This window comes from Gobius niger (assembly GCF_951799975.1).
Source record: "Gobius niger genome assembly, chromosome: 1".
Lineage (NCBI taxonomy): Eukaryota > Metazoa > Chordata > Actinopteri > Gobiiformes > Gobiidae > Gobius > Gobius niger.
Genome location: NC_136852.1, coordinates 15,395,075 through 15,422,084, shown reverse-complemented (window position 1 = coordinate 15,422,084; position 27,010 = coordinate 15,395,075). Strand labels below are relative to the sequence as shown.

Below are 27,010 nucleotides of genomic sequence, written 5' to 3'. Positions count from 1 at the left end.
CAGATAAGGTGGATATTTGGGCTGACATCTTTATCAGTGAAGCAAAGCACATGTTACCCTCCCCATATTCTTATAAAGGATAAACATGATGAATCCGTCCAAAGTCCTTGCTCAGCTTGATATTTGAAGTACACTTTGGAGTCTTGTCTGCCGCTCCTCCTCATCTGTGCTCATTAGAAGGCTGAAATGTACAGATGTAGTTAGTTAGCCACTGTTGGGCCAAAGAAATGTCAAACACCTGTCTCTCCTCTTCACCACTCCTTCTTTTTCTCATGCGCCGACTACCTCTTGGGTTCAGCGTGCACCGTGGAGAATTCCTCCCCGCATGCTCTCATCCCGGACTTAAGGTACAAAGCCAGTGTGTGTGCGTGTGTGTGAAGTCTTCCAGCAGGAGGCCGTGGATGATCCATGACCTACTTTCATGGGAACCTGGAGAAAATGTAAAACATGTGTCATGATACAAATCCATCCTGTTTAACTACCTCAGTACTATAAAGCCGCACTATCCGTTAATCTGCCCCTTATAATTTACATTCAGTGTTCAGTGTGTGACCTGGAGCTGCAGTGTATGTAGAAACGGGAGAGCCAAAATGCGGCTCCCAAGTCCGGCTTGTTTTAATTTGACACAGTGAATGAAACAGTATATGAAACTTCAAATACATTTAACCCTTTATAGGGCAAGTGACTATTTTTAGTAATTTCCGCTTCCACTTTACATATGGCCCCCCTGCTGCACATCAGTAAAGTAAAGAAGCATGTAGTCCTCACTCAGCCAATCAGAAGAGATCACCCTACATCACAGATCCCACATTTGACATTTGACCGGTCGTGCTCCAAACTTCCTGTTTTCTCTGAAGTCTGAAAAAGACCCAAGTCTGGCTAAATCCATGCTACATTTCTATACATAACTTGAAAACTAACCATGGTAAATTGATGAAATTCACACAGTGATGATGTATGTGTTGGTTTTGGAGGACATGGTGTCATAAGTGAAATTACAGCATGAAAAAGGCAGACACCATATTTGATCATACGCCCGGTTCACTTAAACCTAAAGTTAATTATTTATTTATTTTCCGTTGCACCTATTATTCATACTTACAGTATGTTCTTGACAAAGGAACCAATAAATCCTAGGACTATGTTTTTATGTTGCCAAAGGTTATCTTTAGTAACATTTTTAGACAAACAATAATGGAGGTGACTGACCCCGCCCACTTCACGTAAAGCACAATCACATTACAAAAGCTCTTGTCTATGGTGTGATCATTCAAACATCAATATCACAAGACACGTCTCCTGAAGTACTTTTTGCATATTTTAAACCTTTGTTGTTGTTTTTTACCCCTTAAAGGAATAGGCCACCGTATTTACATACTGAGATATGTTCTTACCTTAGCTTTGACGAGTTCTTTAGGACCTGTCTGGTCTTCCCCCGTGCCTTCAATCACGTAAACACAGCGCAGACGGCGTTAGCATTTAGCCTCTCCCCCTCTCCACTATAGCTCCAAAGCAGGTCAAGATAGAAGCTACCAAGCTCTTCCACGTTTCCCCTATTCAAATATGGTTACGTGAAGTGTTACACTACAAAGTATAATTACACGAAATTAAACAATGTGGATTTTCTAAGCGGATAAAAGGGGGAACTATATTGTAAGGTGTAATAATACCAGGAGTAGTTTGGCATCCGCACAGTAAAGTGAAGATTACTGCGCAGTAAAGTGAAGATTACTGCACGGATTTCGAATTACTCCTGGTATTATTACGCCTTACAATATAGTTCCCCCTTTTATCTGCTTAGAAAATACACATTGTTTAATTTTGTGTAATTATACTTTGTAGTGTAACAATTCACGTAACCATATTTAAATAGGGAAAACGTGGAAGACCTTGGTAGCTTCTATCTTGACCTGTTTTGGAGCTATAGAGGAGAGGGGGAGAGGCTAAATGCTAACGCCGTCTGCACTGTGTTTACGTGATTGAAGGCACGGGGGAAGACCAGACAGGTCCTAAAGAACTCGTCAAAGCTAAGGTAAGAACATATCTCAGTATGTAAAAACGGTGGCCTATTCCTTTAATTTTAACATTTTTAAACTCCCTATAGTCCCTTTAAAGGACAATGAACTAAACATAGTAACTTTGTTTACAGTAATTGTTTGACCAGATTAGGGCAAGGAACCAAATATGGTAACTTCACTCACATTGATTTTCTACTTGTGTTATGTCCCCCAATAACACAAGTTGATTTACTTCAAAGTATTGAGATGAGTGCCCTATAAAGTGTTAAACATATGTTTCATCATGGACTAATGTCTTCAGTCAGACACAGCTGTATAGGTGCCGACAGTGACTCACCACTGACCAGACATCAGCCTGAGTGTCACCTTCCCGTACGCACACATTGACATAGTTGTGTGAGAGCCCACGCGGGACATCCTGTTTCTCTGTTACCCCCTATCGCCCACAGGAATGCATTAGCTCCTTGTTTGACCACGGGATCGAGTAGACACGGAACGGATCAACAGAAAACACTTCCATCCCCGCAGAGAAAGCCGCAAGGTCAAAGTTCACAGCCCTAAATTCTTACCTTGCGCTTTGGAATCAGACACTAAAGAGCCACCGACAGAGAAAACAAAAAGCAGAGCAGTAAATCACAGCTAATGACACGCGGACCACGCAAATACATTTCTCTTCCTGTCTTCTCCTTTTCCAAAATATTTTGATGGAAAGTCGTACAATAAAAATCGAATACCTGCAGTCATGACTTGTGTTAACACTTGTTTACAAGCGACCTCACACACGTCGCCCTGGGGCATCAACACACACCTGTCCTAAACTCGATTCTTTCATGTATTTGCTGTAAAAGAATATTAATAATCCAATGAGATTTCAGGATTATTTTCAGGGTTCGTTCTGGAAGGGACTCTGCATTTAAGTGGTCGGGGAAATATTGCCTAGAGGAAACCCACTGAAACCTGGGGAGAACATGCAAACTCCAAGGCCCCCCCATCTGACCTGGGAATTTCTCTCTCTGTGAGGCAAAAGCGCGATAGGGATTAGCTTCATCAAGTATCTTGGCATGACACTTAAAGCTACACCGCGTAGAATTTTACCCAATAAAAAATTTGAAATACAAGCTTTAATTTTATGACAGATATTTTCATCATTGAAAAAAAACTCCTAAATTTACAAACAAACATTTGCTTTTGCTGTGAGCGGCTCAGCTCTCCTCAGAAATGACTGTAACTTTCCCGGGAGTGGGTACGTCTTCAGCTCGTTTCCATGGAGATGTAGATTTAAACAGGTTCTCATCCAAATCCATTTTTTGATTTCCCACTGCAGTAAGAGCATTTTCTGAGCTGGTCATTAGGAGCATTTTTTACTGATAACAACAGTATAGTCCAAAATGTTACGCAGTGTGCCTTTAAACCAGTGTTAATTTTGTCGACTAAAATATTCAGTCTTAATTTTAGTCAAAGTGATATTTTTGACGACTAAAAGTTTCTCATGAGACTAAAACTATGACTAGAATGTCCAGATACTAAAGACTAAAAGAGACTAAAATCATCCAAACTTCTATTTATAGTCTGAAAGAGCCTCAAATCATCTAAATTCACTGCAAAAGGATCAGCTCTGAGCTTTGTTCATGTGGAGCAGCTCCATGAAGTCGAGGACCTTGCTTAAATATGATTATAATGAATATTATAAATGCAAAGTCGACTAAATTAGTCTTAAATTTAGTCAACTAAATTGACATGCAATTTTAGTCGACTTCTACTTGGAAATGTAATGGCTGGAAAACACTGATTACTCCCAGCATCCTGCACATATGTTTGACACTTCTTATCCAATTTTTAACAAACGTTTACTGCATGTGCTCTCTGCTGTGCCATTTAAAGTTATATCACCGCTCATAAAAGCCCAGTTTACTGTTTCCATCTACAACACTCCCAAACAGTCATTTACAAGTTAGATTAATAGCCTTCAAGCTTGAAATTAAAACAGCACAAAAACCCCACAGTATTTCTCTCCTTGACGGGGTGGAGAGCCTCACCAGTTTGTTTACAGAGCATGTTAATCTGAAGCAGGCATCTTGATTGTGCGCTGGCACGGATCCAGGAGCTGTGCCGTGACTGTGAGGCACACTACAATTACATTGGTCTCTTATCAGTGTGAATAGCAGGCCTGTTAGAGCAGCCAGGAGTCCCAACGACAGATGGATGTATGGTTGGTATGGTCACTGAGAGGCCAGCGCCAGATACACAAGCTCGCGCTAATCTACTTTGCAGAGGTGAAACTGGGTTATGGGTTGTTTTTTTTAAAGCTGCTGGTTTGTGCTAATCACTCATAACACAGCGGGATTGGATGGTTCAGCGTGTAATCTCATGGGTAATACTGATAAATAACGTTAAATGAAGGGTTTAAAAATATTATAAATGATGAACATCTACAATTCTGTAACTCGCAACCTCACCTGAGAGCATTTTCTCCAGTTCAGCTTTACCCAAATCTAAATGCTTCTCAACTGAAGCTCACAGCCTTAAAGTGATATTTCAGGATTTTTTAAAATAGGGCCTCATTTCCCAGTTATCCAGAGTGTTGTTGATTTTTTTTTATTTTATGTTTTATTCATGCAGTCCTTATATTTGAAGAGTTTAGTGGTGCTAGGCTAGTGCTAAGCTAGCTCATGTCTATGGTAACTAGTAGCCTGCATTAAAAACCTCTTCAAAATCATGGGGTAGTCCTCCAAACATTGCCTTATCTGATTTGTAGAAAGCTCCTTTGTGAATTCCACGTGTAGTAATGGCGGCCGCTGGTAAATACATATGTCGGCAGTCTGGTGCTAAGTGATTTGCCACAGGTGCACTGTGCTTGGGTCAGACCGTTTTTAATGCAGGCTACTAGATACCATAGACATGCACTAGCCTACCGCTAGCCTAGCACCACTAAACTCTTCAAATATAAGGACTGCATGAATTTAAAACAAAATCAACAACACTGGATAACTAGGAAATGAGGCCCTATGTCAAAAATCCTGAAATATCACTTTAAGGCCAGAGTAATGTCTCATTTGAAAGCTACGACCTACAAAATTGTTATTTTTACTCGTTTTTGTTGTTTTAGTCACTTTTGAATTGTGTTATTGCTGCTTTTCCGGCAAGTTTTTTGTCGCTCTTTTGTTGCTTTTTCTTCTTCACTCTTTGCTGTATTTTCATCCTTGTCTTTGTCGCTTGTTTTGACGCTTTGTTCAAGAAGGACAAAGCCAAACTGGAGAAAACGTGCTTGGTTCAGGTGGGGATAAAGAGGTTAAACCCTCGTGACTGTTTTCAAATAAAGCATTTGAAATGTCTCAAGTTTTAGTTCTTTAATTCTTGAATTCCATTTGCTATTGTGCAGAATAAAGGGTTGCTCTGTAGCGTTTTAGCATTATTTTGTGTTCATTTATTTCTCTTTATAAATCTAAATAAATAAGCTTGACTTGGTTAGACTTAACACCATCAAAGGAAAGTCCTCAAATATTTTATACAAAAGCATATTTGGCTTTAAAACAAACCTCAACATTTATCATATCATGTGAGTGGTACAATGAGTTGCTTGTGTGGTTTTCATTTGTGACATTAACATAATATTCAGAGCAAATGATGAAATTAAAGCATGATGTTGTGATTTCATAGTGTGAATGCTCTAATTCTATAATTAAAAGGATGTTAGTAACAGCAAATGTGCCAGACTTTTAAGGACTTCTCACAGAGAGTGAATAATTGTTTCAGAGTTACATCTATAAAATTCTGGATGACTCAGAGTGACTTCATAACACAGCACGCTGAAAAACTCCAGCTCAAAGAGGATTTGAATAATTAAATAAAGGAGAGATTTTGCGTCTATCTTAAACAGATGTTGTGTAATCTTCTCAAAAGACTGATGCTCTGGTCCGTCCTTCCCCTTGACTCAGAGCGTTTGCACACACACATACATACACACTGTCTGTTTCTATAAGGCTTTTAAGACAGACCTGAATGCATTATTATAAAGAGGAGATTTACCAGATGTGCCCAGGAAGCCCTGTAATTACCCATGATGCATACACAAAGCATTAGCAATTTAGCATATGGCTTTTCAGTGCTCTTGCCCCGCCTCAGCTCCTGGATCATAACAGTGTGACCTCCCGACAGAGATAGCATAAATAATACGTTCCTACGCCTTGTGTTTAAAGCAGGATCGTCTTTCATCTGCTGTTGGGCCTTTGCCAGGAAAAGTTTCTCACTAATGCTGCAAGCTATAGGCCCAAACATGTTTATTTATTTTTACAATTCAAAAGAGGTTTTCCCCCACCTATTCTCCCCATATCACGCTCAGGTCTGTTATTAACTTTATGGGAATTTCCGTGGAATTCTTTCGTAATGTAGGTGATTTTGTGGTGGGATAGGGAAAGGTTTGTGGGCGCTTTTACTTAGAAAGCACAACCATTCCTCAGAAAACAGGGACATAAAAAACATCTGGATTACAATAAGTGATTAGGACTGAAGGAATTGTAACAGCAACTCGTATTTTCAATACAGTATTTAATAAACAAGGTGAAACTCACTTTCATAATTGTTAATGTACAGCATCGGGACCCACTTTAAACATATTAAATGTATTTGACTGGCTGCAATCCAAATAAAAATATTGATTTGAAAGTCATCTATTTTATTTGTCAGTACTTTATTTTACTGACTCTCTTGAGGTACTTAAAAAAGCACAGTATTTTACACAACAGAGTCTGCTAATTGTTTTAAGCATACATTCAAAGCTGTGGTTCTCAAACAAGCACTCATAAAATATTTGGCCTTTGACCCCAGATCAAGATCAAATCAGAACTAAACTGGGTCTTCAAAACTGCGTCATGAAGGTCAAAATAGATCTAAATCGACTAAATTATGTCTAAACAGGATCAATCAATCAATGGTTTTGTAAAGCCCAATATCACAAAGGCTCTGGGGCTATTAGTCCCAGGGCCAGTGGGAGTCCCTCAGCTGAGGGGCCAAGATCGCACAATGTCCAGCCCTTGTTGGAGCTTCAGTTCTTCTTGTCCAGTACCGGTAGGCGGGGTTCCTCTGTGGACGGGGCTGAAGACCGCAACACCAACGACCCACTAGCTGAAGCAGGGCCACTCCCAACGGGGAGTGGGACAGGGGACACCATGTGAAGAGTAATGAACCGACTTCAGATAAAATAAAATATGGGTGTGAATCAGTAAACCCATTGAAATTGGTGACCAGTTGAGAACCACTGCCATTGGAAAGCAGAGAGACCATGATTCATTCAGTGCTGTCAGGGATCATGGGGTCAAACACATATTACACAGTGGACAATGTGTTATAACAGACGTACACATAGTATTCACAACATAAATCATTGACTCTTGATTGTGGCGTTTTCAGTAGAGTGACATGTGGGGCAAAATGCTGGTTTGAACATCAAGACTTGTGTAATCCATTGGCAGCTGAGTGAGTTCAACTGGTTGTCCCTCTGAAGTTGTGTACATGTCCAAACATGTTTTTGTGACTTCCCGAGCAATGACTAGTTAAGTATTTCACCGTTAATATTTCCCAATGACATGTTTATTGACTGGTACTTTCAAATGGTCATAAGACTGCTGGGTCATGCTCTCACTAATAAAAGAAAAGGTCAGGTCCACTTGTACATCATTCAGGCTTTTGAAAAGACTTGAACGACTTTACATTTTATAACCTTGAAGTAATGTACATGTAAATCACCCAGTTCTCAGCAGGCCTGGGCACAAATTGCTTTGTTTACAGGATGGCAGAGAAGCAGAAGGACAGGGCTCAATCCTTAACCCTAACCTTAACCGGAGTGTCAAATATTAAGGAAAGAAAATGTGGGGAAATTTTCGAACACTGTGAATAGTTTGTCGAGATTTTTCAAAGTTGTCAGTAGGACTGTTTTTTTGTTGGTGCTGAGGTTGTTTTGCCTGTCTTCTTAAGCTTCTTCGCGTACCTCAGATCGGGTGCTGAGCCTGATGAAGCCTCTGAGAAGAGGTGCGAAATGTCCTCAGTTAAACAAGGTAATCCAGTTGACAACTCTACACAACTCAACTACTACAATGAAGATTACTTTGAGCTTATAATAACATTGCAATAAGCTCAAAATGTCTGCTTAATGTGACTCCATATGCCACATTAAATCATAGTTAGCTGTTTGTTTATACATTCCATTATTTTTGGCATACAATGTACCGCTTGTGCGTCCCACTTCCACCGCTATATCATTTCCTCCGTTTGAGCCTGTGCTCCAGAAGGGTTCGTCTGGCCCCTCAACCCGTGCACATGTGTAAGAGGATCCCCCCCTCACTCAGCCTACAGTGAGGACCCAACACACTCACTGCAAAAAGCCTCAACAATGAAAAGAGGAGTCAAATTAAGTTGACCAGAGGCTGCGGAACAGCTTGACTTGATCTTCTCATGTAACATAAACACACATTCTGACCACTAGCATTCTGGCATGTGTCTGAAAGAACAACCGCAAAAGCCTGATAGAAGAGGCAAAATATCAGAAGAATGGGTTTTGGATAGGTCGGTATTTTCAAGAGGATATTTACAACTTTGATGAATCAGATTTGCATTCAGCTGTTGTGGTTTTGCATGAGTCCGCACACAAATACAAATGAATGTGGTATTTGCATCTGACGTGCATTCAGCAAAAAGTTAGCATCTGCATTTTCACACGAAGTGGTTAGAATCCCATATGTGGCCATGCTATGGTGAATGTTGATCTGGCTAGATTTGGGAAGCCTGGTTACCTGGATGGGAGATGGGAGAGATTGTGAGGAAACACCAGGTGAGTGGTGGTGATGGTCTGAGGGTTTGTTGGCACAGACATGTGTTTCTGTCTGCCAACCCCAAGAGTAAAAACACTTTGGGGGTCATTTACCAAGCTTTTGCTCATATGCAAAGCGAGTAGCACAGGCAAAAGAGTCATTTAAAGGAACAGGCCACCGTTTTTCCATACTGAGATTTGTTCTTACCTGAGCTTAGACGAGTTGATGTGTAACTGTCTGGTCTTTCACGCAAATGTTGTTAGCATTTAGCCTCTCCCAGTATTGGTATAGCTCCAAACTGGGGTGAATTAGAAGCTACCAAGCTGTTCCACATTCCCTTTTACACCCTCCAAGTCTAGTTACACAAAATTAAACATGTCGATTTTCTAAGCGGATAAAAAGAGGCACTATATTGTGAGGCGTAATAACACCTACAACATCCGCTCAGTAAAGTTGAAGTGCTCCTAATATTATTACACCTTATAGTACCCCTTTTAATCAGCTTAGAAAATCAACATGTTTAATTTTATGTAACAAGATTTTCATGTAACTGTATTTAAATAGGGAACATGTGGAACAGCTTGGTAGCTTCTACATTCACCCCAGTTTGGAGCTATACCTTTGCTGGGAGAGGCTAAATGCTAACAACATTTGCGTGACTGAGCACATGCACAAAGACCAGACAGGTACGCATCAACTCGTCTAAGCTCAGGTAAGAACATATCTCAGTATGGAAAAACTGTGGCCTATTCCTTTAAATGCATTTTTTACTCACACAGCAATGTTTTATTCACATATCAGATTTGGGGCCCTGATATTGTAATACAGATGACAATAAATGGTCAATTAAATGCAACATGCCAACAATGTATTATGTGAAAAGCGCTACAGTATGTAGGCAAAGAAGCTTCCCTCAAACTCAATATCATTAATAAATGGAAATATCCCATCTTTTTGAAATGATGTAACAGATGTCTGGCTTTGACGTGCTTTGGTCAGTTCGTTGAAATAATTACCACATGACGGATGGTCAGTGGTTAATATTAAACACTATGTACACTGCAGCCTTGTGCCTTCTGCTTCATGCTCTATGTAGATCCTGTGTACTTTGATCTCTGCTGTTTGTTTAAGGTTTCAACATAGAAAAGTAACAATTCTGTGAAAATAAAGATGACATAAAAGTATACAAATCCCTTTTTAGGTTCAAATATACTGTTTGAGCAGCAGAGAAGGAAAAAAATGAATGCAATAATGGTTTTCAAACTTTGTAGTTACATGTTCTTTGCTGGTTATAATTAGTGATGGAAATAATAGACCAGCACACCCTGAAAATAAAAACATTTCACAGGGTGTGGAAGATGTTTGGGGGATTTTTTTAATGTTTGTTTGGCAATGGGTTTCCTGCATTTTATTCAAAAAAGATGCTCAGGATAAAAAACGTTTTACAGGTTTCTCTGTAACACGTACCTAAATAAGTTGTGTCTTGACATTATGAGTCTATTCTCCTCAAAGTAGCCTGCTGTTTGCCCGGACTCAAAAGTTTAAAGCCCATCTTGCTCCTGGTCCTGGCTGGCAGTGTTTGCACTGCTTTATGGCTCTCTGTTTGCTTTCCCCTTCACTGGAGCAGAGCAGGTCTTGGGCCCTGCACCACTCAAGTGCCGCTACATTTCGGGTCACGCTGTGAGCCTCTGGTTTGAGCAGCCCGCCCACTGTGCACCCGAAAACACATAACAGCTCAGGTGTGCGGGGATGAGGCCCTGCCAAACCCTTTGAGAGACACAAGCACGTGATACTTTGAGGCTCGGGATTTGTCAATGTTTCCCTCAAGCACATTGTAAAATTAAATCACACAGCACCAGAAATAGGTGTGACTGTTTTTGATACTTCTGGATCAACCAGGCTGTCCTCAAAGCCAATCATTTCCTGATTTATTACCAGAGGGTGAATTCCAGCTCGTAGTGATTCATCTCTGAACTAATAAACAAAGGAGGAACTGGTTACAGGGCAACAGAGCAGGTTATAATTTCATTTCCATTCAAAACAAAAAATGATCCTTATTTTGTTTCTAGTTAAGTGCCTATGGCTGCATTATTGGCCTGCTTTAGTGAGCCTGTAAAAAAAGCAGTAGTTGAAACTGCAATAGACTTTTTCAGTAATGCACAACTAATTAATAATAAGCTATAACTACTACAATCTACGCCATCCATCCATCCATCCATCCATCCATCCATCCATCCATCCATCCATCCATCAACTAGGACCTGTTTGCCATGGGAGACCCTACCAGGGGCACAATGCGACAACAGAGCTCCCAGCATCATTCGGGCACTCAAATCCCTCCACCACGTTAAGGTGGCGGTTCCAGGCGGGGGCAATCTACATCATACTAGACCTATGACAATCTACGTTATACTAGTAATTATACAATGGAGTAGAATTGCCAACCTTGACCTACACTACAAGATGGCTTAAAACTTTTGAATCTTCCACCCTGGCAGTATAATTGAGCAATGGGCTCCTTAAGTGGGACAAACAAAATGATATGTTGGCAGCAGCACTCAGTAGCCTACCTGTTGATCATATCTCAAAATGAACGTGATTTACACAGCCTTAATAACACCTTGGTAAAGATTGCTGGCTTATTATTAGCCATTCCTGGGAGCCGGAGCGGAGTGGGAGGAGGATCACATGAGGCCTAGGGGGATGGGCACCGCTTTCAGAGGCTGCTGTGGCTTTAAGAGTTTACTACAATCAGCGCACTCACTCCACACACGCACGGCAGAAAGTTTTTTGGAGGCTTGGCGAGCTGTGAGATAGCAACCAACGGATCGGAAGTGACGGGACAGCACGAACCGAAAGAAGTGGTAAAGTTTAAGACGGGGATATCGACACTCACGGGACACACAAAAGCAGAATGAGAAGCGGCAGCGTGCTCTCCACAGGCAGAGCGCGGACAGTGAAAGGCGCACGGGCGAGCGCTCTCTGAAATCGGAGGGGACCCGGGGACTTTTTTGGTATGAACTATGAGAGGAAAGACTTTATGGTTTACCTCGGAGGGCAGTTAGGGGATATGAGCGCTCATCTGGTCACTTGGGCTCGTGTTTTTCCGCTGTGGTGTCCCGTGTTGAATCGGAATCGGGGATGTTCGGAGGAGACTCTGCGGGACTGACGCGACTCTTTGCCGTGGTGCTGCTGCTGCTCTCCTCGGCGGTGCTGGTGGTGGTCCCGGTCCCCGGCTCGGAGTTGAGGGTCCGCGTCCGGCTGGCAGACGGGGTGGTCACCGAGGAGGTCCTGGAGGCGGACAACGAGAGGGACTCCATATCGCTGGAGTTCAAGCTGGGCGACGGGACGCTCGTGACGTTCCTGGTTGACTTCAAGCAGGTGAGGTCCCAGGACGGGGGGAAAGTTTATTCTGACGCACATGTGGAGGCACGGGGAAAGTACAAAATGTAACGAGCCATTATAAGTGCAGGTGTTGCGCAAGAACCATATCCTTTGAAGAAGAGTGAGGCCCATAGGTGTAAGCTCACTGATGGTATGAGACAATGGTCAATTGATTGAAAGGCTGTAGGTTATGCTCACGTGACACAAGTTATCCAAGTGCAGTGATAGGCCCTACTCAAACCTTTTTACACCAACTCTAGGCTTCAACCTCATAAAGTTGATTCCAAGATCGCATCAGGACTTAAACGGCTTTAACCTTAAAGCCACACCGTGTAGAATTTTACCCACTAAATAAAATTGAAATACAAGCATTTATTTTATGACAGATATTTTCATCATTGAAAAATACCTCATAAATGTACAAATAAACATTTATGAGTCTCACCCCTCCTGAGGTGTGACTGTAAACTTTACCGGGAGTGGGTACGTCTCCAGCTCGTCTCCATGGAGATGTGACGAAAGGCAGTAGAATTTGAGATTTAAACAGGTTAGTTTTTCATCCAAATCCATTCTTTAATGACACACTGCAGTAACAGTATTTTCTGTGTTGATCTGGTCATTGGGAGAATGTTTTGTTTTGCTGCAACGGTATAGTTCAAAATGCTACGCAGTGTACCTTTAACTCCCACCTGAACAGATCACATATTCTCCAGTTTGGCTTTACCCAAATCTAAGAGCTTCTTGGGAAGAAAGCGTCAAAACAGTGATGAATAATGAGAAGAAAACCAGGACAAAAAGAAGTCAAAGAACTGACAAAAACTCAACAAAAACGCACCAAAAAGGACGAAAAAGTGACAAAAAAGCGATGAAAAAAACAATGATGTAGTGACGGCAATATAGCAACAACGCAAGGGAAAAGATCTGTTTTGTGAGTCTTAGCTTTCAAATGAAGCGTAACACTGGCCTATAGGCAACGAGACGGATGGTATTAGGTTATAATACACCTAAATTGAATAAGCGCCTAAACTGGGAGTAAACCATGTCTAATTATCAATTAATTATTAGAGCATGACGTGCCATCTGAAGAACATGTATAGAACTGCTGTATAAATACAACCTGGGGAGGCTTACATTGTTAAAACCTCTGCCCTGTGAAAGGGGTACAAACCATTGTCAAAAGGGGTTTGGTGTAAACGAAACAAAAAATACAAATGGTAATGAGGTAATGAAGGGGAGGAAGCTGCAATTCGCTGTGGCTTCTTTACATGGGAACAGCTGGGAAGAAATGGGTCAGACAACACTTTCAATTTTGTCAGTAAAGTCTTTCTGCAGAAAAAAAAAGGCAGTTCATGACCACATACATTCTAATTAATTTCATTTTGTAGGAAGTCAGATTGAGGAACTAGGCTTTCTCAGCAAGAAGTTGACGTAGCGTAACAACACGTAGACCTATGACTGCGTGCGTGTATCAGTGTCACAGAGGTCAAGACAGCTGCACATATCTCAGTCCACAGAACCCACTGCTGCTTGTGGTTCAACCGGACACTTCATTTAGGCTGCCATTTTTAGCTTTTATCTCAACGTGGACTATCCCCGGAGGGCCACCTGTGTTATTTTTAATGCTTTTCATCTGAAATATGACACTTTTTAAATGCTATGACATGGCTCGTTGAGGCCTGTACGCAACTGTATAGATCTGAGGGAGAGGCGAGGGGTGGGACCCAGCGGTGCACACTGCAAAGGCATGTGGCTGTGATGGTTGCTGTCACACAGAAGCTGACAGGCTGACGGGACGCGGCGGGGGGAGATTTAGCAGGATTAAGTGGGCATGTCTGACCTTTTTGATCCACACGTCTGCTTCACTAACCAAAACAGCTAATTTGGAGTTGAAAGAGAGTCGACCGTCACCCCCAATCACCGATGACGCCGCATAATAAAGGAACACACAGTGCAAGTGCAAATGGGGTGCAGTGACTTCTGGTGGGCTGTCTTTTTTTTAATTTCTACTCGCGTATTACTGCATATCACTTTGGAGTATACAGTACCTCCTCTACCAATAACAGCCAAATGCACATGTGGTAAAGTTTATGTGAACACAAGCAAGTGAAGCTCTCAGATCACTTAAGTTTTCCGCTGGCTGATTTATCTGTTCCACTCATAGGTCTGCCCTCCCCGCCCCCCCACCCCCACCCCGTGCACTCCCTCTCCACCTTCCCTCGCCGCTTTCTTCCTCCATGTGGTTCTTATTCGGCTCTTGTTGCAGTATCACAGGGATTTCTGGAAAGTTGGATGAGCTGTCGCGTCAGCCGCCACGAATGTACAGTCCAGACGAGTTGCGCGAGGAGAGGCAAAACGTTTTAACAGGGCAACTCACTGGAGACGCGGCGATGATGAGGCGCGCAATGCAGGCTGCTTTTGAACTGTCTGGGGGTATTGGAGGCAGCTGTGATTGATACAGTACGAGACGCATGATGTGTTTTACAGGACTTTGGCTCCGAGTTGTTGTGACAAATGGCAGGATGTGAGCAGGAGGTTTAATCAGCTGTAATTTATTGCAAAAGGAGAAAATAACTTATTGTCTATCTGACAGGAATGACTCTTTTCCCCTTTGGTTCTACTTTATTCCTGGTCAATATTTGGTTCAGACTTGGTGCAGTCTTTGAGGCCTTGTCTGTAATCATCTTTAGCCCTTGTGCAACCCTTGTATAGTTCTGGGTTGAAATCCTTATACCTAATTCATTTTGTTATACGGCTCTTCACTATGCATATAGAATGCTCCATTGACTTGAATGGGATTTTCCAACGTTCTACCAATCATTATTTTCTGATACAGGACCTCTGAAAATAATAATGACTGCTGCCAATGGCAACGGAGTTTGTGCTTGTAATACAGGTCTTTCATATCACTCCACACGTAGTAGTAGAGGAGTTCTCGCACCCTGCGAGAGAACTTGGGGGAATCACTCGTGAAGTTAAAGGGGCTAGATGCAAGTTGGCCATGTTTGTACTCACAACTGCCACCTCAGGTCAGCTTGTGCATGGCGGCAATTCGGACCCGAAGTAACACCTTTTCGAGTGACAGTGCAGGATTTTAGAGGCAGTTGTGGTGAATTGGTCTGGGTTCATTCTACACATTAGGACATGGCTGGAACATGTAGGGGAAGGAAAATACACAATTATAACATGTTTAAACTCTGTATAGTCCCTTTAACGTGAGTCCGACTTTCAGCTTACCCAGAGATTCACCACCATTCCTCCTCTCCAACTGCACCTTCAACTAAGTAGCCAGGCTAGCAATAAGTAACCAGCCTTGCTGCTACTAGCCTAGCCACACTGCCTAGAATCACAACAAACGTTGCCAAGGAACGCACAAACCTTTAGGAAATATTAGCCGCAGAAATCATTAAATAAACTTCATAAAAGTGTATGAAGTTTATTTTGTGTGTGTTCAGTTGGCAAATGGTCGTATAATAAGCGGGATAATGTATAGCAGGCTGGTCATTATCAGGAAAATAAGCAAGACCCCTTCACCCTGTCGGTACTTATTTTCCTGATAATGACCAGTGTTCTATACATCATCCCTTTCTTATTATTTTTTATTTTAGATAAATATTGAAAGAGAACGCAATTTAAGCTAACATTTTTACAGTATTGAGGGAGACTAAACGATTACTGCTGACCTTGATGATCCCGTTTTCTACTACAGTGGTTCCCAAAGTGGGGTCTGTGGTCTCAGAGGCACAGGGGCCCCCCAAGGCTTGTCTACAAAACAAGTACATTGAAAATTGCATCTATTTGGACAAATCTACCAGTTTAAACCAGTATTTAGCCCACAGTCATTGCTAGATTCTGCTTTTTATGTCATTTTAGCTGTAAAATTATAACAAATCCATTTAAAGAGAGTGAATTATTGTGATTTCAGGGCCCCCGAGAGATTTTCGGATTGGTAAAGGGGCCACAATGTCTTTGGGAATGGCTGTTCTGCCACATAAGTCTAATCTGACTGATTACACGTGCGATAAAGGGGGACATGTGCTTCTTGTTGAAGTCAGATGTTCGCTGTCCCTTTGTTGTTCACATCAAACTTCCACATCTTAAATCTCTGCATTCGCAAAGATGATGCACTTTGGAGTAAAAACAAACAAACGCCATGTTGCATTGATTAGCATGAAGCCTTTGTGTAAATTTGTGGTTCAACCTTATAAGAATTGCTTTTTTTTGTGTGTTTCATGTCAGCGGGAATGAGAAAAGGGCCGTATCAAATTTGCATTGGTCAAGAGCACAACCCTATCGCATTAAGTGACTGGGGAATTGTGAACACCGTATGAATAGATGTCTCCAGTATTATATAAATTCTCATAATTTTGTTTAGTTTCAAAGCAGATTGGGTTTCAGGCAGAGGCCATTTTGCCTTGAGGATAATTGACTCTGGTGTATATCCCAATTGTCTTCAAAGCACAGTAGGTTTATGGATACGCCCAACCGTAAACCTGCTCTGGGACTGAGTGACTGCACAAACACACACACACACACACACCCTCATGTGCAATGTGAAAGTTAAAGTTGGAAAGCACACTATCTGTCCTTGTCTTCTGAATTTTGGAGATTTTTTTAAGATTCTCCATAAGAGGAAATTTTGTATTGTGATCGTTAAGTGCTTTTACTGCTGGTGAAGCTGCCTAATTTACTTTATAAGGGAACCAATGTGTCAAGAGAAGTAACTACTACTGTTTTGTCATGTTCTTACTGTTGCCAGACTAACATTCAGTGAGCCATAAACCATCATGTTACTTTGGTCACAAGCACAAACTTGTGAAAAGGTTTTACCGGTACATTTTCCCACAATTTATATTCACATAAAAGCAAAAGTCGCATTCAGAAAGAGGTTGTTGACTTGGAAGAGTTCTTTGATAAGAATTATTATTAGCGTTTGTCTTATGGCAAGGACTAATTATGAATAACATGAACAACATGAACTGTTTTGGGACATGTCAGGGTTTTGTGCCTCTGAACGTATGTAAAATGTATTAAAGATTTGGGTCCAAATGTGACCATTGTGTGGCTAGATTTTTGTTTAAATGTTACTGGACACTGGCTAGTCTTTGCTTTTTAACCTCTTAACCCCCGCCTGAACCAAGCACATTTTTTCCAGTTCAACTTTACACAAATCTATGCGCTTCTTGAAAAAAGCGACAAAAATGAGGATGAAAATGCAACAGAACAGAAAAGCCACAAAAGAGTAACAGATAATTGTCAAAAACGGAACAAATCTGTGCCCATTTCTTTGGTGAATACAGCTCAGTGAGTGGTTTAAATGCTTCTGCTTTTTTTTTTTGGATACTAAAGTGAACAATATTCTGTTTTTGACTTTTTCTGCAACCTGTTTAAGATCACTTTGAAGTCTCTCCTAAAGCCACCTTTGTCCCCAGAGCTTCCAAAGACTCTAGAGTCATCTTCGGTGGCCTTGTAGTGGGCCCCTTTGCCCTTTCATTCCCCCCCCCAGCCCCTGTTGATGTCTTTATCCGCCCTTCTCCTCTCCCCAGCAGGCCAGATGTCCGTCTCTTAACATGCCTGATAGAGGGAAAGCTACCATTTCCCACAGTCCCAACCGTCCCAACGTAGCATCAGCGACAGGAGGACTGTTATTGTGGCTTTTCTGCATGTGGCTCTTATCATTTTGCGATTTGAAGATTGCATTGAGGCTGCACAATAGGAGGGTGCTTTTGTTCTCCATATAATTACGTCGTCTAGTCTTCATCGTTTCACACCAGGTTAACTCTTAACAAAATGCCCTCCCCTCGAAATATGAATTTAGTGTAGTGCGGTAAGGTTCTGTCAAACTAAGTCTTGTATTTAAAGAGGTTAATTGATTGACTCCTAGCTGCTCCTGTCCTGTTCAAGGTGCACGGGCTAAAGATAGTTTTGAGGAGGTGACCACATCTGAACTATGTCAGTGTATCACATAGCACCACGCATCCCTCGAAGTACGTGTTGAAAGGAACCTCTGTCTGTTTAATCCAGCAACATGAGTTTGTTTGTCCAGGGAAAACGGATATTAAAACCGTGGCGCGGTGGTTGGGGGCTAAATAAGGATGTGGTGGTCGCTCACTTGCTTTCTTCCCCCCCTTGTTATCTGTCAGCCTCATTTCCTTTCCTGTTAGCACTGTCTGCATTCTGCTCATATCCTCGCTGTATTCTCTCAAAACATTAGAAATAGCCAGACTTGTTTATTTCTATACCTGAATAATAAATAGTTTCGCTATAGTTGGAAAAGTGAAGCGCCTAACCTACAGGGTTTTGTATTCAGGGGCATCATTCCTCTACGTGGTCGTTCATTGTCATTGTTTACTAATTGGATGCTCTTTGGACAGCCAGGTGTGATTGCCCCGAATGTGACTCCGCATTCCTGCCTCCGGAGCCCCTGTAATTAGCTACAACTCAAGCATTTCTCAGCACACAGGCTTTGCTTCCACTCCTTTTGTGTGTTTTTCTTTAGCTGTCGAACCCTCTTTCTCTCTGTCTCCCCTGATCTTTAATCCCAGCCTACACCTGTGCTTTTGACTCGTGCAGCCAAGCAAATAACCTCATTTCCAAAGCACTGGGTGTAGTTTAGAAAGTGACCATGGAAACAAACTTTGCATTTAAGAAATTTGTAATGCTATGTGTGCATGTTTTACACATTTTCTCTCTGTGCAACAAGTAGGCGACTCTGCTAAGTGATGGTCAGGAAAGAGTCCTGACTGTTTAAATAGCAGTCATTAGCCTTATCAGCACACAGGGTCTTAGGTGGGATTGGGAAACAGGAAGAGCGTCCAGCACCCAGCCACTAGCCACTAGTGGCTTCTTTCTGCAGAGTACTCGGCCATACACCGGGTTGTGTAAGCAGGCACCGTTACATACAGTATTCAAGTGTGATAAGAATTAGTCTATTTGACATTTAGCTGTGGCTGTATTAGACAGCCTGATTAAATGGATTTGGACCGCAATCTCCTGAACGCTCACTGTAAATGGTGCTCTTTGAGCAGTTGAAAGAGCTTTTGTGTACCTCCTAAATAATGTGCCCTCCAAAGGTAACCAGTGAAATACTTCCTGAGCGCTACGCTTTTACACAGGCCTGAGTATGACCTACTAGTTAGCCTGGATGAATGCAGGCCTCTGTTTGGCCTTTGACCAGTGCTAGTTTGTGTAGTTTGTGTGTAAATGGACCTGGTCCGGGTGTTGCGGAGCAATGCTGAGGAATCTGTACTTGTGAGGATTATTTATAGCCATGCTGACATTTACACTGGACTGGTGTGGAAAAACTCAAGGCTGCGCTCTCCTTTGATTATGGCATTACAAGCCATTTTCATGTCACGAAAATATCACCCCTCAATTCTTAATGTCCATACCTGTTATTTTCTGTGACTGTGGTTTTCAAAACCGTTAATCTTATGCATATTTGTGGTAATGCACTTTTAGACTTTGCTTGATTTAGGCTACTTTAAGTTTTACTGTAAATCCAGCTTTTGCTCATAGAACATGGGAAGAAACACTTTAGTTCACAATCCAGATTTGGTTATTGAATAAAAATATTTCACTCTTTTTTTCAAGAGCAGGAAGGTGAGAATGTAATCTTTTAAGAAACAGATGAATCTAACAGCATCTATATTTGATGCCAAGATGAAGTAATCCATACTCTGCTTTTAGAGGAAGGCTCTGATTGTTATCTTGTTCACACCTGAGGCACTGAACATAAACATTCACCATGTGTTACTGATTTAGAAACATAATTGTACTGTGCTTTATGCAAAAGTAACACTGCATATCAGATTGTCATCTTGCATTAGAAATCATCAGGAAACAGCAAGTTCAGTGGGTCTACCTTTGCCCTTTGGGGTTAAAAGAGCAGAATGGACTATTATTCATTTGGGAACATAACTACGCTGCTGCAAAAGCAGAACCTTTGGACCAAAATGGTTGAAAGTTGGTGGAGCTGGCTGTCCAACGTCTCTATAATTACCCAGAAAGCCTTGGGGCAAACCCATGTGGCCCACACAAATGCCTTCTTACTTTTTTCTTTCTTTGCATACACACTAAAGTATACATAGTGTCTCAGCAAAGACGCATGTGTCTGCAGTATGGGAGGTCCTGGAGTCGCAGCATTGAGTCTCGTGTACAGCTCATAAGTCCACTCACCCCCTCTGACAAGTACAATGGGATTGCAAATGTTTTGATACTCTAACATATTTGTTTACAAAGGTTCTTCAATAGGATTGACATAATAATAATAATAATAATAATAATAATAATAATAATAATAATAATAATAATAATAATAATAATAATAATGTAATTGCGCTTCATAATGATGATGTAACTCAAGCGTTTTGAATCACATGAATTTTCATCTGAGAACAAAATTGTGTTTAATATCTTGTTTTATGGCTTTAATTTTGTCAGTTAGAGGAATGTTGTTACTTTATTGCCTTTTCACTTTCCATATTTATGCAGACTTTGTTAAGATCTATAACATCAGAGCAGCTGATTTTGTACAAGTAATATCAATATTTACTCAGTAAATTGCTTTGCAAAGGTCAAGCCCTATTGTGCGTTTGTCTTGTGTAATAGCCGTGCTTGTACTGTATGCCTGCCAGAAACCCTTTTCACAGACAAAAGTGGCATTCAGGATGGGGCGCAGTGGTCGCTCAAAGTACTCCATAAAGATGTGCATGGCGTAAACACTGACGCAGGTCATATGGCTCTCTTTCCGCTTTTGTGTGGAGGAACTGGGGGCTCAGTGGGGTTATCTCCATAGTGTTTATGCTGCAGGCCTTTGCAGAGTGGGCGCCCCTCCGCCGCCTGTTTGCTTCAGACGTCTCTGTGAAAAGCGGAGGAGGGGTGTTTGTGTGTCCTCAAACTCCATCCAAAAGTGGGGGGTGGGTGTTTGATGAATAAAAAGACAGGTCTCGACCACTTACTCCACACAGCTGCTTGAAGCTTCCCATCATGCTTTGCTCCGTGCACAATAACACCCTCATCGTTTACAGCTTTTGGCTTTGCTGCTCGCTCTCTCACACTTGTGCCAAATCCAACAAGTGTCTTTTTTTATGAATTCATGACTATCATACTTTCCAACAACCACATTTCCACATATCTGAGTGTGGTGAGCTGTATTTCATCTTGACAGCATGTGAACTTTAAGAGTTTTGTGTGGGGGAAAAAAATGACAGGTTTAATTGGCCAAGATTAAAAGAGAACACTGTGCAGACAATAGAAGAAATGTCAACAAACTGTCAGCTGAGGAGTCCCATTTAGCGTTTTAACAAACTGCTGTTTAGGCATCTTTGACATTTGCTGAATCACTTAAATGAGTCTGCTGAAGGTTGCATCAGATTTCTTCACAGTGAGGAGTACTTCTATAAATCAGTGTATAACTCAGGTTTACTCCCCTGTCCTCTCTGACTTCTGTTCAGACCTGTAATTTACCCTTTTTTTGTATTGCAGAATGTGAAGATTTTCCGAGCGCTGATCCTCGGTGAACTCGAGAGAGGACAGAATCAGTACCAGGCCCTATGCTTTGTTACCCGCCTCAACCGCAATGAGATCATCCCCAGTGATTCCATGGCCCGCCTCAGACAGGTACAGAGTTATAGCTAAGTGCACAGTGTGTTCGGAAAGCTGTCAGACCCCCTTTGAACTATTATTGTTCCAGCATAAAATAGAATGAATGTAGGCTCGTGAATACTTTCTGAACCCAACTGTATTTCTGAAAATCTATAATTGTATGTATGCTCATTTGGGATACTTTTTCCTCATAGAAAAATCCTCAGGCGATCCGTTTGGCAGAGGAGCGGAGGGGAATGGACCAACTCACAATGAGCGTGGCAGTGAATCTGAGTCGAGCCTCTCAGCTCAGCTCACACATACACAACATGTGCAGCGAGGCCCGGGAAGCCATTTATACAAGGGAGGCAGATGTCAAATACTGGCTGGAAAAAGGTTAGTGGGTCATTTTATTAACATTCCCTTCTCAAAACCAACTCTTTTCCCCCCAAAATAAAGTAAAAATGCATGTTGTGGCTTTCTGCTTGTATTATAAAGCTTTTGATTTATTTATCGTGATCTACCTTCCTGAAAGTTGTGAAACATGCCTCATCTTTGTGTAGAACTGGGATGTCAGAAATGCACTGGGAGGAAAAAAAAGTCTGATGTAGGACCTTTAATGGTCTGCAAAAGGCTCAGTGTTGATAATTCGTGCTGTACCCAGTATCTTACCATTGATGCCCAAATGATCCAGTCTGGGAATAACTATATAGCAACACTTTTGTCCATTGACAGCACTGTTTTAGAGGAAACAATGTTGATGGTCACGGTTCAGTGAGCCCCCCTGACCGTTATCAGTGCAGGGAATCACACAAGCCTCTCCTTTGCATAACAAAGATTCCCCTTTGCTGCACAATCGTCCTCCTTTAAGCGCTTTTGTGTAACTACTCTAGTTCTGTGTAGATTTTTGGAAGGTTGGTGAAAAGTGTTTACATTACTTAGGATACTGCATTTGTTGTTATATAAAGCTTTTTTGCTTTTTTTGTTTTCTGCCTGCATTTAGGAATGGATAGCTCAATGTTTGAAGGACTACCCCAGACCACAGGACTGCCCAGCTTGCAGCCTTGCCACTCTGCTAAAGACTTGTGGCAGCCGTGTCTGTGCACGTACAACCTGAGTCTGGAGTGGTATCCCTGTTTACTGAAGTATTGCCGGAGTCGGGATTCAGCAGGAAGAGGCTCCTCCTACAAGTGTGGCATCAAGAGCTGCAGCAAGGGCTACCTTTTCACTTACTTTGTTCCTCAAAAACAGCTCTGCCTCTGGGATGAGGAGACCTAACATTGCAACCAGAAACAAACTATTATGTTTTCCCAGCTAGAAATGTGTCTATAAAATAGACTCAGCCCTGACTCTGGTTGGATGAGGTGAAATTCATTAGCTTTAGTGTAAAAGTGAGGTGGTCCAAACCAGATTAAAATGTTTATGAACATGTGCTGGAAACTATGCCTCAGGAGCAACCTAGTAAAAGGGCCACATCACTGTGACTGGTGGGATTTTCTTGGGAGAGTGTATGTGATCAGCTGATGGACTGTCCAAACTGATTACATAATGCACAACAACCCTGAACATTGATTCAGTTCAAGTGAGAAACAGGACACAACTCTGTTAAAGGACTTACTGAAACACTGTCTATCCCAATGAAGGAAATGTGGATTAGTTTTAGTGATGATGTATATGTTTATGGGGTGGCTTTTAACAGATGCAAAAAACATTTCCTGTTTTTATTTATTTTGTTTGCAAAATGAAATTATTGGGGGCTGCGTTTTTTCATTTCTATCTTTTTCATGTGACCTTTAGACAAAAGTGCTTATAGCACTCAACCTATTGGTTAAAATAATTAATGGCAACACTAAATCTTTAAACCTGCATGGACAGTTTGAGAGATGCTAGGTCTAACTATACCTTTAGTTCAAGAACATTGTTCTATTTTCCTTTACAGTCCATAAACAATGTCAACTCAACCAAAGGTATGATTTATAAAAAAGGGTTTAAAGATGGATCTGCTTTTCTCAGCAATTCACCTCTTTAATTACCTCTGCTGCCATCATGTGGCTGGTGCATGAGTCAGTGGTGCTTGAATTTCAAGCTCTAATTCTGTTTATTTATCAGTGTGCATGTCATTAGAATGTGTGGGACCAAACCTGTCTACTGCAATATATTTCCACAATCCATGTTCAGAGCCAGTTTACCTTACCTCCATGGTACTTTTGATCTGTGTTGTAATGGGTCCTCTTAACTTAAACCAAATGAAACGTTTGATTTGTAATGCAAGTGCCTTAACATTTCCATTCATATCCTTGGTCTGTACTATGTAATATAGAATACTTTAACATAGGCTATTTTTTATAACTATTTGAAAGCCATGAAGGGGAAATAAGGCTATAGGTAATGTACCTGACTTTTTTGATGCAAATCCCTCAATAAAGGCTTTCTTTGCACTACGAAACATTGCTTGTCTATTTCTAACAGGCTCAATAGACCTTAGGACAATATAAATGCATTATTTCATCAAGCATATAGAAGGTGCACTTGCATAATTTTCACCAAACATAACACCTTTTATAACTCAGCATGACTCATAACATGATCTGCATAACCTACCCTCTATTCTATAAGACATTCCCTCTCTCCCTCTCTCTCTCTTAGTGAACAGTTCCAACAGATTGCCTACTAAGTTGTTTCACCATAATTTAATTATTCAAGCTTAAACTTATGGCTGTCCAACGTTTGGCTCATTAGAATGCACTGCACATTGGATTTTGTTGTTTTCAGTAACATTCCACTAAAAATAAATTTGTCAAGCTTCCTCTGATAAACATGCCGAACTGTCATATATTTGACCACACGGGGGTGCACCTCTGTGGTTCATTATTGGCCACTGGCGAAGTGAAGAGGGAGAGTGCGCTTGAGCTTAAGGTGATAGCGTGTGTTGTGTTGCTGTCTTTTTTATTTAATTTATTTTTAATTTAATTTCCGGGTTGTTCGATTGCGTGGATAAGTCTGTTATTTGTTATTGCCATCCCAGGAAGCCGAAGAAGGTGACAGGAAAAGGAGCAGGGATGCTGCTGGTGAGGATGCCCTGTGCGTCGGCTAGGTCTCTGTTGTAGAGAATTGCTTTTCTCTTTACATAAATGAAGCACCCTTATAAATGTTCTCCATTGAGGTAACTATTGTGCAGTCATGGCGTTGCTGTTTAGGCTTATAGAGCTTGTAAGCGACTGCCGCTTGTTTTTGGCTCGCTATCTGATCAGGCTAGCTAACTGTTTAGTTAGCTGTACATATTGCAACTGGGGAAGGGGGACCTGTTGTTCATGTTTTAACGAGTCCCAAACCACACTCAAAGATTGTTAATAACAATCTTTAAGTGTGTTAAACTGCAATAACATCGTGAACCGTGACTGTGTTTGCAGTTATAGTTGTGTGCGCTTCTTTCTGTTTTTGTTCTGTCTTTCAGGTTGGTAACTGTGGTGAATATGGCTCCATACATACACTGTTTGTTTTGGTGAAGTAGGCTTCTGTACGTCAGCAGAAGAGACGTCCTCCTCACCCCACCAGCTCCTCAGCTGGATAACTGTAGTTCTATTATTGCTGAGGCAAAGACTATATTGTTCTCCTGCAAAGGACTGTGCTGCCCATGTCTTTGGACCACACTCCCGTCGTTTTTCCCAATGTAAGTGATATTAAACAACACATGTTGTTTTTAACAAATTGATTGCATTTGCTCAGTTGTTTGCTTTCGCTTTTAGGAGAGACAATGGAAGTTATTGTGGCATCTGCATTTCTCTGCCTGTGTGGCTGGACTGCTCTTTATGTTGCCCTATGTAGGGTTAATATGTCTCGAAGTTATGAATGGAACTGCCGTCTTGTAACCCTATTGCATGGCATCTTAGCAATATGCCTCACCACTTACATAGGCTATGTGGATGGACCGTGGCCTTTTGATCATCCTGGTAAAGTATTTCTTTATTGCTTTAACAGACAACTGTCATTTTCATAAAATTGGGTCATTTACAAAGTGTGTCCTTTATCTGTTACAGGTACCCTGAATACACCTTTACAGATAAGCGTCTTGGTGTGTAGCCTGGGCTACTTTATGTTTGACATGGCCTGGTGTGTCTACTTTCGCACAGAAGGACCTGTTATGCTCGCCCATCACACTATGAGCATCCTGGGAATCCTGTTGACCTTGTGGTTGGGGGAGTCTGGCATTGAATCCTGTGCAGTACTCTTTGGCAGCGAAATCACAAACCCCCTTCTGCAGATGCGCTGGTTCCTGAAACAAACTGGACAGTACGAGACCACACTCGGAGACTTTGTTGACTTACTGTTTGTCCTGCTGTTTGTGTTGATGCGCATCTTTGTAGGAGGCACAATGCTGTACTGTGAACTGATCTCTCCCAGGCCAAGATTCTTTATTAAGTGTGGGGGCGTAGCCATGTATGCACTGTCCTGGATATTCATGGTGGACATTGTTCGATTTGCCAAAAGAAAGAGCAAGAACTGGCAGAGACAGCAAACAGAACAGAAATTAGCAGTAAATGGCATTAATGAAAAATATGACTAGTTGAAAACTAAAGATGTTTGTTATTGGATTAAAAAAAACCTTTGTATTGACACCAGTTTGTAACTTTTCAATATTTTTTATAACAGCTCGATGAAGGGTATATTGCAGCTTTCCTTTTTATTTAGCTTATTATTTATTTATTGTGCACTTGGCACCGTCTCATAGATCTAATACATGTAACTAAAAACTCATACGTTTAGTACTTGTGGGTCTTATTTTGACATGGTTTAACCATATTCTCCATAACTTTTTGATGTGGATGGAATATTCAGGGAATATTGTTTGGCTTGGAAAATATGAATGTCTAACAGTTGTCGATTGTAACAATGAATTTTAATATGTGTTCCTTGCTTTTGATTATTTGAATGTGTTTAAATCTGCTACTGAACAATTGTGTAATTTAACGTTGTTTTAAGTTGTTTTTTTACTTGCAGTAACTCTCATCGTCCACACGATGGTGTCAGTGTAACTTTTATTAAGGCAACCTATTAAACTGCATTTGTACCGTTTGTACTATTACTGCATAATGTGACAGATGTAAATGCACCTAAAATATTCTATTAATTTCTTCATACTGGCAATTATTAATGGAATTTACCTTTGAAATGTTAAAGCGTCATTGCCTTTTGTCAAAGAAAAAATCAGACTGATCAAATACG

The 27,010-nt window shown here is 41.3% G+C and overlaps 2 protein-coding genes across 2 annotated transcripts; both read left to right on the top strand.

Moving 5' to 3' along the window:
* The first annotated feature begins 11,439 nt into the window (after positions 1-11,439).
* Positions 11,440-24,113, top strand: oafa (OAF homolog a). The gene is made up of 4 exons (XM_079580127.1): positions 11,440-12,202; positions 21,689-21,823; positions 22,003-22,183; positions 22,791-24,113. Exons 1-4 carry the CDS (start codon positions 11,963-11,965, stop codon positions 23,063-23,065), a joined length of 831 nt encoding a protein of 276 aa, XP_079436253.1. The 5' UTR covers positions 11,440-11,962; the 3' UTR covers positions 23,066-24,113.
* Positions 24,114-24,660: 547 nt separating this feature from the next.
* On the top strand, positions 24,661-26,903 carry tlcd5a (TLC domain containing 5a). The gene is made up of 4 exons (XM_079560988.1): positions 24,661-24,715; positions 25,242-25,457; positions 25,534-25,737; positions 25,825-26,903. The coding sequence occupies exons 3-4, from the start codon at positions 25,542-25,544 to the stop codon at positions 26,349-26,351; spliced, it is 723 nt and encodes a 240-aa protein (XP_079417114.1). The 5' UTR covers positions 24,661-24,715; positions 25,242-25,457; positions 25,534-25,541; the 3' UTR covers positions 26,352-26,903.
* Positions 26,904-27,010: the final 107 nt, after the last annotated feature.

Bases quoted from the DNA above. Each gene is read 5' to 3' on its own strand.
- oafa (XM_079580127.1), top strand. From the start codon at position 11,963: ATGTTCGGAGGAGACTCTGCGGGACTGACGCGACTCTTTGCCGTGGTG. The intron at 21,824-22,002 runs GTACAGAGTTAT...TTTTCCTCATAG, and splicing joins CCATGGCCCGCCTCAGACAG to AAAAATCCTCAGGCGATCCG. The intron at 22,184-22,790 runs GTTAGTGGGTCA...GCCTGCATTTAG, and splicing joins CAAATACTGGCTGGAAAAAG to GAATGGATAGCTCAATGTTT.
- tlcd5a (XM_079560988.1), top strand. From the start codon at position 25,542: ATGGAAGTTATTGTGGCATCTGCATTTCTCTGCCTGTGTGGCTGGACT. The intron at 25,738-25,824 runs GTAAAGTATTTC...TATCTGTTACAG, and splicing joins GTGGCCTTTTGATCATCCTG to GTACCCTGAATACACCTTTA.